The 13,389-nt window shown below is 40.5% G+C and overlaps 1 protein-coding gene across 1 annotated transcript in view; it reads left to right on the top strand.

Moving 5' to 3' along the window:
* LOC144593884 (uncharacterized) overlaps positions 1-13,389 on the top strand; it is a 222,433-nt gene that overhangs the window by 98,220 nt on the left and 110,824 nt on the right. The window contains exons 13-14 of the mRNA XM_078400009.1: positions 2,168-2,212; positions 2,570-2,623. Coding sequence (XP_078256135.1) covers positions 2,168-2,212; positions 2,570-2,623 — 99 coding nt within the window. The remainder of the gene's footprint in view (positions 1-2,167; positions 2,213-2,569; positions 2,624-13,389) is intronic.

Below are 13,389 nucleotides of genomic sequence, written 5' to 3'. Positions count from 1 at the left end.
CAGCACTGTGGCGAGGCTGATGGTGCTGCTGTCTCACAGTGCCAGAGACTCGGATTCAATCCCAACCTGCGTGCTGTGTGGAGTTTGCATATTCTCCGGTGCTCCAGTTTCCTCCACATCTCAAAACATGTGGATTTGTAGGTTAATTGACCTCTGTAATGTGTAGGGAGTAGATGAGAAAGTGAGATAAGATAGAACTAATGTGAACGGGTGATTGATCGTTGGTATAGACTCAGTGGGCCAGAGGGACTGTTTTCAGATGTATCTTCAAAATTAAACTATCATCTCTTCCAAACTCATCAAATTCAAAGAACTGAGTTTCTGCTTCTCCCTCCACACATGGACCCTCAACCATCTCATCGGCAGACCTCAATCAGTATGGATTGGCAACAACACCTTCTCCTCACTGACCATCAGCACAGGGGAACCTCAGGGCTGTGTGCTTGATCCCCTGCTAGTATGAACTACTGCGAACTTTGCACAGTTATGATTGCTGTCCCTACTTCAGTTTTTGGACTATTGTGGTATGGTTTACTTCAAGATTCAAGATTCAAGATTCAAGATAGCTTTATTTGTCATCCAATATTGGACGAAATTCAGTCACCCACAGTCCAACAATAAAAACATTAAATAAGCATTAAAATTACACAACCCCCAAAAAAAAAAAAAACACAGTCCAACAATAAAAGCATTAAATAGGCATTCAAATTACACAACCCCAAAAACCCCCAAACCACAGTCCAACAATAAAAGCATTAAATAGGCATTCAAATTACACAACCCCAAAACCCCCAAAAACACAGTCCAACAATAAAAGCATTAAATAGGCATTCAAATTACCCAACCCCAAAAACACACAAAAAAGAAACATCCATCAAAGAAACATCCATCACAGTGAGTCTCCTCCAGTCCTCTCCTCACTGTGATGGAAGGCCACAATGTCTTTCCTTACTTGGGAGTAACTGATGATTTATGGTATATTTATTGGAGTTGTCATGTCCAATATGCCTGTAGAGCTGCAGTAAGTAAGAATTTCTTTGTTCATGTTCATATCCGATGCATATGACACATTCTTGAGCTTGACCTTTTGGGTTTTTTTAGATTCCAGTATTTGCAGTTTTATTTGTCAGCCAATTCTTATTGTCGCTTTCCACCATAGCTGATCATGACAAGTACATTCATCATAGAACTCCAAACAAAGATCAGTGGTAGAATGCTGGTTGCATTTTCCCTCTTACTTCACCTGGGGAAACTGAAACCAATTGGAGTTAGCCTTTTGCCTCCAATAACTGCAGCATTCTGAGGTCTTGAATATGGTTTTACTCTTTTTTAGGCAAACAAGATTTATAGAACTTTAAACAAACAATGAGGAGTATCTGGCCAGTTTAGTAGGTAGAAAGGGGTTGAGTGATGGTATATTTTATATCTGATGTGAAAATCATTATAAAGTGGTAGTAATTGTAAGTTTGTATTCTTGGGAAAGAACATATGAAGAAATGTAAAAGAGACGGCAAAGTGGCACAATGGTAGAGTTGCTGTCTTACAGAGCCAGAGACCCAAATTCGATCCTGACTACGAGTACTGTCTTTACGGAGTTTGCATATTCCCCACATGGGTTTTCTCCGGCTTCTCTGGTTTCTACCCACTTCCCAAAGACGTACAGGTTTTGAAGGTTAATTAACTTCTGAAAATTGTCCCTGGAGTGTAGGATAGAGCTAGTGTATGGGGTGATCATTTGTCGGCGCGGACTTGGTGGGCTGAAGAGCATGTTTGCATACTCTATCTCTAAAACTAAAACTAAATCAGAAAATAATGTAAACACTCAACAAGTCGGACAGTATTAGTTGGACAGTGCTCTTAGATTTTTAAGAAAAAGGGTAGGCCATTCATCCTCTCAGGCTTGTTCCTATATTCAGTCATCACATCTAACTTTGAAGCTTTGCACTGAAGCAACAAAAAACTTGCTTCAACAAATAACAACACAAAATAACAACATTATTTTGCCCACCACAAAATAATCGCTCACTATTGAATGGCTTAATCATCTTTCACATATTGATTGGCATGTAATATTTAATTATCAAGGGACTAAAAGCTTTGGTAATGCCATAATTTAACCCTTTAAACTCTGAAATACAAATCTTTATTCACATCAATATTTTTACAGGGGACGCATGGGGCCAATGGCCTTCCAGGAATGCATGGAGAAATGGCAAGTATACATAAAATTCTGTGGGTCTTTGTTTACATTGCAGAATTGATTAATGCACCATCCAGCCTCTCTATTTTATCGTAACTCCCCTCAAGACAGTGTCACCAATTTATGATGAAAGTAATCCTGTGGGTTACACCACATGTGCCTCCCATTTTTTAACAACCTACCAGTAAAATAAATGTTTTTTTAACTTCTATAACTTTTATACTCGGTAGTATGATATTGAGTTACTCGTGGCATGTACTGGCGATTAATATTTCGTTTCTGGAGACAATAGGCCCACCCCTGGGGTACAGGGAATGCTATCTTGACATCAACTCATCAGGAGTTTGACACATACTCTTTGTCTTGTAGGGTTCTGCAGGACCGCAGGGGCTTCCAGGACTACCAGGATTAGAAGGCCAAGTGGTAAGCAAATTTTTAATAGTTTCAACCAGCAGTTAAAAATGAGAAAGCTTTTGAAGTTGCATGATCTGGTCTGAGGTTTACACAGTCTGCTACTGTAGTGGTCAATTACTGGATTAGAAGCCAGAGTCCTCCCTGAGCCAAAACATTAATCCCACCTGGATTAAGGTCAAGTAATAAAACAAGTCAGAAGTTAAAGCTAGTTTTTGTAATGGTAACAATGAACTCTAAGGCTATCGTTAAAAGCCACCTGGTTCACTAAAGTCCTTCATGAACTGAGTTTTGCTGCTCTTTCCTGGTCTAACCAATAAGTGACTGGACCTAGCAGTGCGAATGCCTCTTCGCCACTTTCTTAGTTCATGGACAATTATGAATGGTTAATAAATGCCACCATTGCCAACAATATTCATATCTTATGAATGAATAAATAGCAGGCAATGAATCAATTGATATAACTGACATATTCCTTGTTTTATATAATTTTACCATGCATAATTCCTGGAAAATATTATTTTTTCACTTAATAAATTAAATTAAGTCATAAATCAATAGGAAAAAAATGAGCATTTTCTTTTTTATGCATTACACTATTATTTTAAATGAAGACAGACTAATTCATTTGATAGTGGAGTCAGCCATGAAATGATGTTGAGCAATTTGGGAAAGCCCATCTGATCCATGGTATTTTTTTGCCAGTTCTCTCTTTTTCTCCCATCCACCATCCTGTTTCACTATTTTTTTCATTCTTCGATGGTCTCACCATTTCCCAGACTGAGCTCCAACTGCTACAGGTCGCTCCATCTAATTAATTTTGTTGCATCTTTGTACATCATTTTACACTGTTTATTGTTGTATTTAATTTAGGAGTATCAGCGGGTTAGACTTAGAGGTGACCAATTGCTTTACTCATGTCAGTTTTAAAAATAGCTGGTAAACCCTAGGGCACATGGAGTTGCACACCCATTATCCCTGCTCACAATCATTATCTCCTGTCAAATTCCCTATTTAAACAGTTTTACTATTCTAACTTTCTTCTCTCCCCCCCCACAATCAATCTGAAGAAGAGTTCCAACTGGAAATGTCACCTATCCATGTTTTCCAGGGATGCTGCCCGACCTGCTGAGTTACTTCAGCACTTTGTGTCTTTTTTTGCCCCTGTTTAAGCCAATGGGCTCCCACAAATTTCATTCACTTTCACTCGTGATATCAGTCTTTTATGCGAAACCTTGATAATGCCTAGTGGAGTCCATGAAAATAACATTCACAGACACGTCCTTATCTACCATATCAGGTCTGTCCTCAAATTGCCCAAATGGGTTCCAGGAATGACATTGCAAGTTCTTGCTGCCTGTCACTGATGATGTTAATGAAGCTTTACTGAGCAATGTTTGAATGAATGTTCCTTGTCTTTTCTGATTGAGTTCCTGCAGTGTTAATCATACAAAGTATTGCTGCAGTTATTTGTTTTGATTAACATTCTTGGCATTTAGAGAACAAATTTGTAATGAATTGCTCAGCCAGCTGAAGTGGTCTGCAAACATACTAAAAATCATTGTCACTCAATTTGTGCTCATATGATGATTTGTTGCCAGTTTGAGAGCTTTTCATTTCTGCGAAGTTTATTCATTGGAATAATTATAATATGGAGCTGCATGCTATGGCTCAAAAAGGCACACATCATGAAAAGAGCAAACTGAAAACGACTTGATAACCCTTTTATTATGTCAAAAGTCTGAAACAACTTGCCTGGGTGTGTTTACAGGCTGACCAATGTTTGTCTATGTGAGTGCTGACTTGAGTGTTAATGTGTCCACTGGAAATATGCAGAGAGGATAGTCTATGACATCATTGGCTTAACACTACACCTTTACCTTGGAGACAATGATATAGCGGACACATGTGTAAAATCCACATACAGAATCAGGCATTTAACGGCTTCAGCAAACATTTGAATATTTGTGGTTGATGGATTATAATGGGTCTTTGAATCAAGATGTGTGCAATGCTTTTCAACTTGTTTCCGTTGGGTGATGTATTCTAGGAGTATTATGTCAGGAGCTACCAGAGGTTCACCTGAGTTCAAGGCTTCTGCAATCACTGTTGCTCCTGAATTTAAGGGCTTTATGTTCATTTCTGTTTGCCACTATTTATTTTGTTGAAGAGAGGCAAATATAAATGGCACAGTGGCCTGCCACAAAACAGTGGCATTTGGTGGCATGGTGTGTGAATATTGAGGGAAAAAAGTCCCTGATGGTCACAGTGCATTTCAGAGTTCACTGTTGTGCCTGTAAAGTTGTGTGTATGTAGCATTTATGGAGAATAAATATGAGGATGTTAGCATCTTTGATGGTTTCAGCCCTACCATAGGAAACAGGCTGCAGAATGACTGCTCCAAATTTAATAGGCACTCTCTGCTTCAAGAGGCCAAGGTGATGCAGCGACACTTGCTTCTCCAACAGTTCCTGGTGCTCACGATGTATCACATTATTGTGCAAGAGGGAAAGAATATATTGTGCAATGTGTTTGTATGATGTATGAACCATGGATGAATAGCTGACAGAATATGAAGCTATGAGAGCATGGACTAATGGAGCAGGTGATTGTTGGGTGTGTGAGCAATGGGATGTGGTGTTTGGAGCAGTGTCAGATCCTCCTTTTGTAGCTGGTGAGATAATGTGTTGGAAGCTGCATCCGCTCATCCTAACCATGCACGTGGAATAACTACGACACTCCATTCTTGGCCGGACTCTCTCACCTCACGTGTTTCTGTGGCGATTCCTTAGATTCTTCATCAAAGTTACGATGGGTGATCTGAAAAGGTTTGACAGGTTCCCACACCGCTACCTCCCCAGTGGCATCTCACGTGTTACATGGCAACCAATTTAACATCAACATTGGTAATGGGAGTGGGGATGGCATAATGAAAGAGAGTTAATGGAACCAAATTCTTGATGCAGTTCAACCGTTGTTATTGCATTTTTAATGAGGAAGAATTTCTATCACAGAAATCTGAGGATAAATTTACTTTGATGCCCTCACCTTTTCTGTCATCTCATTATTCAGTATGGAGTCTATGTCAGCTTTTTTCAAAATAATGATTCACATCATCCCACTCAGTATCTCTTTTCCCAATGCCCTTGCAATTTTTTCTCCCACAGCATACTTATGCTGTTCCCTTCAAAATTTATTTCCATTACCGTATCCAATAGTGCATTTCAATTCGACCCACGCATTCTGTAAAAACATTTTTTTCTCGGGTCACCTCTGCATTTTTGGCCAATCTCCTAAGCTATGATGAGAACAATTTCAGATTCTAAACTCTATTCATGCAATTGAAATCCTTCATCCTTGGAAGCATTCAAATAAATCTCTTCTGCATTTTCTGACATCCTTTCTAAAGTGTAGTGACCAGAATTAGACACGGTGCTCCAACTATTTTCTTATATATCTTAGGCTAAACAGGTGTTTTATAAAGGTTTTGGGTAATTATTCCTCTATTAATAATGATCAGGTTCTGATAAGCTTTGGTAATGACTCGGTTAACCTGCACCATCACTTCAAAATTAATCAGCATTGTTTGACAGAATCATAAAGACAGGCAGCACAGAAACAAATCCTTGAGCCTACCAACTCCTTGGCCCGTGTTTGATGAGTAACAGTGAAGGACTGATCCATGTCCGATAGAATGGAGTGTGAGATTTATTCTACTTTCTCTGCAACATGGCTATTCCTTCAGCTCAATAATTCTAGCAAGTAAATTTTAAAAATAAACTTTATTATCTTGCATTAATAACAGATGGCCACAAATTAATAATGATGCAGAACATCAAAGGGCACCACCGTTTCTACGTTTTCTTTCTGTGACCACAGCTCCCCAGCCAGAGTGATCACATAATTATCTACGTACAAAACCAAGCAACTCTTGCCCGTTTGTGCCACATAATATTAACTATACTAGTGAGAATGTCACAGACTTGTGAAGCAATTCCAAAACAGAAATTTAACACTCCTGGTGATGACAGCTCCTTACATATATTTATAGTAACTCAGCATTGGATCAAGAAAGGTACCAGAAATTTAATCTGAGTGGTTCTGAAATTACAATTTCAGTATGCAGTGGTTCACATGATTAAAACAAAATACTGCATCTTCTAAATGCAATTAGTGGTCATAATGCATAGTGCTTAAATTATTATAATTTCAAGTTTTATTGTAATTTTGCATTAAGTGGAGCAATATACATACATTTATAATAATATTAAAAATAAAATGATACAAAGCCATGATCATTAAATTAGCACGGTGAAGGTTAATTACAATAGTAGCTTTAATAAACCAGTGAGTGGATTATCTTTTTGTGAGATATATAGAAAGGACAATTGGATGAAAGGCTTGGACGAAACAAGTCCTGTTTTCAATTGAGTCAGCAGTTTGAGAGCCAGAGGAGAGGAAATAAGAGACACATTCATCATAATAGTGTCCATGGGAGTATCAAGACAATAACAAAATAGAGTCTATAATTGTTTTAGTGTTTCAAAAACCCTGAAGAAACAATATCAGAATATTTTATTTTCTATTTCTTCAGTTAACTATCCATTAAACCCGATTATCTCAATTCGGGACGATTGCAGCTGTAGGAATATTCCAGGTGAGAATAAGAGGTCTACTTTCCTTTATGATTTCTTTTAGTGTGCAGCTGACCATTGAGGAAGATGCTATCATAGTCTTCAACAGTAGATATGATAGAAAGAGACCATTTGATTCAATAGGTCCTTGCCTGTTCCCACCTACAACAACTAAACAGATCAAGTTGCATCATTAAACAATGGCATAATTCAGCAGCTCTTGCTGCTGTTTCTACTTTGTCCATCTTCCCTTCAAGTACATTACCTCATCTGATAGTAAGTTTCACACTTTAACCACCCTCTGTATGAAGAAATTTCTCCTGTATTCCTGATTGGATTTACGAGCAACATCCTATTTTCCAACCATTTGTTTAGAACGGGGATGGCCATGCATTTGTATTACAGTCTGGCTCAGATAGACATTGGAAACATGCCATGTTACTTTAGATATTAACAGACCTGAGACTGGAAACATGCTTGGATTTATTTTGGGATCTGACAACAATCTGGACTGGGTATCTGGGATTAAGTGCTAATACACAGCTATTAACATGCTTGGGTTGTCAGCATCTATCCTGTTGGATTATACTGCAGTTAGCACATGGATGGTGTTAAGGGAAACATTCAAGCTATTTTAGCATTCAAATTAAGAGGGGATGGATTTAGAAGCAATGGGGAGAAACTTTGCTCTTGTCTGTTTCACAAAAGCAGCGGTAGAGTTGCTGCCTTACAACACCATTGGGTTCGATACTGACTATGGGTGCTGTCTGTACAGAGTTTGTACATTCTCCCTGTGACCGCGTAGGATTTCCCCGTGTGGTCCAGTTTCCTCCCACACTCCAAAAACGTACAGAATTGTTGGTTGTGTAGGAAGGAACTGCAAATGCTGGTTTACACTGAACATAGACACAAAATGCAGGAGTCAGCGGGATAGGCAGCACCACTGGATAGAAGGAATGGGTGACGTTTTGGGTCAAGACCCTTCTTCAGACTGAGAGTCAGGGGAGAGGGAGACACAGATAAGGAAGGGTAAGCTGTGAAAATTAGACATCAAAAGAGATGTGGATCAAGAAAAATATATTGTATCATTGTATCATGTATTGTATCATTGTTAGCTTGGAGAAGTTGACAACAAAGCAAACAGATAAAATGTAACCAGGGACAGTCAGACTGGTTGGAGAACTGGGAAGGCGGAGGGATGCAGAGAGAGGGAAAGCATGGGTTACTTGAAGTTAGAGAAGTCAATATCCATGCTGCTGGGGTGTAAGCTGCCCAAGAAAATATGAGGTGCTATTCCTCCAATTTGCACTGGGCCTCACACTAACAACGGATTAGTCCCAGGTCAGAAAGGTCGCAGTGGGAGGGGGAGTTAGAGTGTTTAGCAACCGGAAGATCAGGTAGGTTTAAGCGGACTGAGCGGAGGTGTTCAGCGAAATGGTCACCGAGCCTGTGCTTGGTCGGGAGTATAGGAGTTCACACCTGGAACAGAGGATACAGTAGATGAGGTTGGAGGAGGTGCAAGTGAACGTCTGAGGGAGGAGGTATAGGGACAGGTGTTGCATTTGTTGCAGGGGAAAAATACCTGGGGAGGGGGTGGTTTGGGTGGGAAGGGACAAGTTAACCAGGTAGTTGCGGAGACCGTTCCCTCCAATTCAGCACTAGGGTGGTATGGGACTTCAGTTTTCTGTATCTCTGTACCATAGTTATTTTCTGATCTGTTACTTATACCACACTTAATATTTTTCTTTTCAATTATTTCCACTACCCATTTCCTTCCTTCTGGCCCTGCATTTCCTACTCTTCAACATTACCTTTCGAAAGTTAACAGGGAATCTTCTTCCACCAAACATGGCCAATGCAATTCGGATGACAACCATTGCATTTAAAAATATTTTTATCAAATCACATCTGGCTCTTTTGATAATGGCTTTAAAGTTTGTCTGTTAGCTACTGACTGTCTTGTCAATGGTAATATTTTCAATACTAAAGGCATTCTCCTAGGGAAACACAATGTCCTATTCATGAGTGTCAATCCCCTTGAAGAGGATTTGGGACATTTCCCCGGTGTGGGACGAATAAAGGAATATATACATTGCAGTGAGCAGGATAAGGAATGATATGTGAGTGCTAACATGGTTAACACTCAGCTTTGACATTTTGTAACGGGAAGCAGAAAACAGATGTAGGTTAAAAGAATGTTGATTAGTTCAATGGAAAAGAAAAGGAAGAGATGGTCATTTTTGGCCATTTATTGAAATTATCCTTAACTGTGGAGCTGGTAATACATGTGGTTAAGTGAATGGATGCATTTGTAAAGGAATTTGGCCAATCTAACGTTATTGTATGTTATGGATCATTCTGATGCAATACCTGGAACACTATAACCAGTTTTTGGCCTCCAGTCCTTACCATAGTTGGATGTGCTACTTTCAAATAGAGAGATACATTTGTGATGTGTTAAAAGGATAATTTTGCACTTGATTTTTTAAAGCAAAGGAAATACAGATATATTTTAAAATATTACAGAAAGGAAACTGAGACAGGATCACCATATGTTTGAAATATTGAGAGGACAGGACAAACAAGCTGCAAATTGATTCTTTAATCAAGAACTAGACTGGAAATCCTCACAGAGCAGCAGAATGGATTCTTGCAAAAGAACCAGACTCAAAGAGCAGTTAATATGGGTCAAGAGAGAAGGCTGTTTAGAAACTCATTGCAGTTCATTCACTCAATTTGTTCATGACTGTTGTGTGACCTTATTTTGTGGACATCTGCTTTTCCAAATATTCTTCAATCTATTTGATTAATAAAAAATTCTGAGTTTAAATTAACAAGCGATCGTGTATCAATTGCCATTTGGGAGTTCTGAATTTCTCCCATATTCAGCATGTAGAAGTGATGCTAACTTTTACTCTAAAAAGCAAAAGTGGGTTCTGATTTAAAAAAGTCACCAACTTGAACTCTCCCCACAGTTGCTGCCTGAGTATTGCCAGGATTTTCTGTTTTTATTTCATTGTTCCAATCTCTGCATTATTTTGCTGTTAGATTACTGTATTAATTCTAAAAGCCCAGGGTCTAATTTTGAGATTGTTTTTCTGTTTTTAGATACTCCAGTCAGCAGAACTAACTTCATTTCACATCAGTGTAATTTAATTTATTTTCAACTTAGCCCTTCTTCTTGCGTTTGAGGCAGCAGAAATTATGTAACACCCTCCAGGCGCTGTAGCCAGTGCAATGTGCTGTTGTCGAGGGCCGTGAGGTCTACCCCTCCACCAGGGGGACGGAGGACATTGCAGTCGAAAATGAAGTGCTGCACTGTTTGCTGGTCTGCTCCACACACGCAGACTGCTGATGAATGTAACCCCCAACGATGCATGTTGGCATTGAACCGGCCGACCCCTGTGGAGAGCCGGTTCAGGGCAACCCACTCTTTGCGGGGCATGCTCGAGCCGGGTGGGGCTGTGGTGTTCGGTGCGACAGTGAATTGAGGAGGTCGCGATGTCTGTTCCCAGCTGGTTCTCCATGCTCCTAGTATGTTGAAACCGGAGCCACAGAGGGTCGCTGCATAACAGGAGAAAGGGCGACGAGATGATAGGCGATGAGGTCCCAGTTGCTGTGAATCCTGGGCGAGGTGGTGCAAAGGATGTTTGGTGTCCGATGGAGCCTTGCACACCAGCCTATGAGTGGGGCATCTCTCTGCAAAGCCTGGCAGGTGCGATACCTGCAAGCACTGGCAGGAGATCCGTCAGAGTAGGGTGTAGGCAGCTAGTGATGATACACATGGTATAAGAAAATAACTGCAGATGCTGGTACAAATCGATTTATTCACAAAATGCTGGAGTAACTCAGCAGGTCAGGCAGCATCTCGGGAGAGAAGGACTGGGTGACGTTTCGGGTCGAGACCCTTCTTCAGACACATGGTATCGTTGAGGGTGGGGTCTAGCTTCCTAGTATGAGCGCTGCGGCACCATGCTGGGGCGGCATACTCAGCGGCATTGCACACGAGTGCAAGAGCACTGGTTCGAAGAGTAGATGTCCTGGCGCCCCATGACGGTCCAGCCAAGCAACGCAGGAGTTTGTTCCATGCCGAGACTTTAGCATGGAGAGCTTTAAGGTCTTGCTTGCAGGTCAGCTGCCGATCTAGTTTTACCCCGAGGTATGTAGCAAATGGGTTGTAGGGTAGGGGTGACCCATTGAGGGTGACAGTTAGCTGGCATTGAGCTTCCTTGGTGTTCAGGTAAAAGGCCGTTGTAGTGGCTTTTGTCACACTCAGTTTTAGTCTACAGGTCTTAAGGTAGCCTGCGACAAGTTCCATTTCTGCCGAGAGCACATCGTCAACATTTGACCAACTCTTGTCCGAGAGCAGTAGGGCCAAGTCATCTGCATATCCATACTGGCGCTAACTTAGCCCAAATCTCTCTAAAACCACTAACCTCCCGATATATAACTTATTCTCGTGAATACTTGCAGCAGTCTCTCAAGGTTAGTATAACTTTCTTAAGGTGAGATGCCCAAAAATATTCACAAAATTCCACATGTAGTGTCAGCTTAATTTCTCAATTATAGGCTTGCCAATATCGTTTCACCATAATCTTCCGAATCAAGGGAAGTTTCGGAGGAATGGAAAATAACATATGTAAAAAAACACGCATCCTTGTTCAAGAAAGTGTATAGGGGCATTCCCAGTAGCCAGAGGTTGGTCAATTTAACATCAGTTTAAAAAAGATAAACTCCTGGAGAAGTTTGAATTAATTCAGGGGAGTTGGCATAGATTTGCAGAAAGACAGATTGTGTTTCACTGACTTGAATGAAGGCAAAACAGTGGATATTGTTTATATGGATTTTATTTGAAAAAGCATTTGACAAATTACTATGTAGGAGGCTGGTTAACTTAATTAAGGCTCGTGGAATAAAAGGATCATTGTCAGCTTGGACAAAAAAATTGGCTTAAAGACAGAATGCAACATGATGTGGTAAATCTGCAGCAAGTAGGAATTTATTCTTCCGGTTCATGTCTGGTGCATATGACAAATAAACACTCTTGACTCTTGAAAATGTATCTCAGGCTGGAGAATGGTGCACAGTGGGGTTCTTGAGGGTAGATACTGTTTCTTGGATATTTAGAAGTAATCTGGATTTCATAAAACAAAATAAAATTTCAAATATCTCCAACACTACTTGACTTGAAACTGCCAAAGAGCAAGAGTAATAACAGTCAATAACCACAGACCATCAATGGATCAGTAGAATGGGTTAATAGGTGGTTGATGGAGCTTAATAGCAAGAACCATGAGAGGATACATTTTGGTAGATCGTTTATGGAGAGGCAAAGAGATTTAATGTCACAGATCTGAAGCGAGTGCGGACCAGGGATTCTTGTGCAGAGGCTTTTGAAGGTGTCAGGATACATTGAGAGTGTGGTTAGAAAAGCATGTGGGATTTTGGTCTTCACACATAGAGATATCTATATACTAAAACTCTCGTTTGTTTGTTTGTTCCTGAACTACAGCCAAAACGGTACACGATAGCGCGACAATTTATGGCCCAACTTACTCACTGTCGTCCCTTTGGTGCTAATGAGAAAGGTTTCATTGAAATCGGTGTTATATTTTTTAAGTTATTCATATTGTAAAGTTTAAATCCATCCCCTAGGGAGGGAGGAGGAGGGAGGGTAAGAGGGGTTGAGGGGGATGGGGTGGGGGGGGCATGGAAGGGGGGAGGGAGAAGGGGAGGAGGGGTGGAGAGAGGGAGGGGGAGGGGGGGAGAGGGGAAGGGGGGAGAGGGTGCTGCACCAATGCAGGAGAGGTTTGGGCCCAATGGATCCACTTGGTCCAGTAGTTTTATAAAAGCACAAGGTTATTTATGTAAAGATGCCGAATCTGAACTACTGCATTCGCTCGGGTCTCAAGACGTGGAAGTCCTCGAGACGGTGCGGAGGAGATTAACTGGAATGTCCAGGGATGAGGGATTTTAACCGACAGGTTTAGGCTGGAAAAGGTGGCTTTGTTCTCCTTGCAGTGAGGAGATTGAGGGAGATTTTATCGAGGTGTACGAGATTATGACAGATTTTGTTAATCTATATACTAAAACTCTCGTTTGTTTGTTTGTATGTGATCGAACTTCAGTCAAAACGGTACACGA

This window comes from Rhinoraja longicauda, chromosome 5 (genome assembly GCF_053455715.1).
Source record: "Rhinoraja longicauda isolate Sanriku21f chromosome 5, sRhiLon1.1, whole genome shotgun sequence".
NCBI lineage: Eukaryota > Metazoa > Chordata > Chondrichthyes > Rajiformes > Arhynchobatidae > Rhinoraja > Rhinoraja longicauda.
The sequence above is the reverse complement of the archived record's forward strand: the minus strand, read 5'-3'. Positions and strand labels throughout refer to the sequence as shown.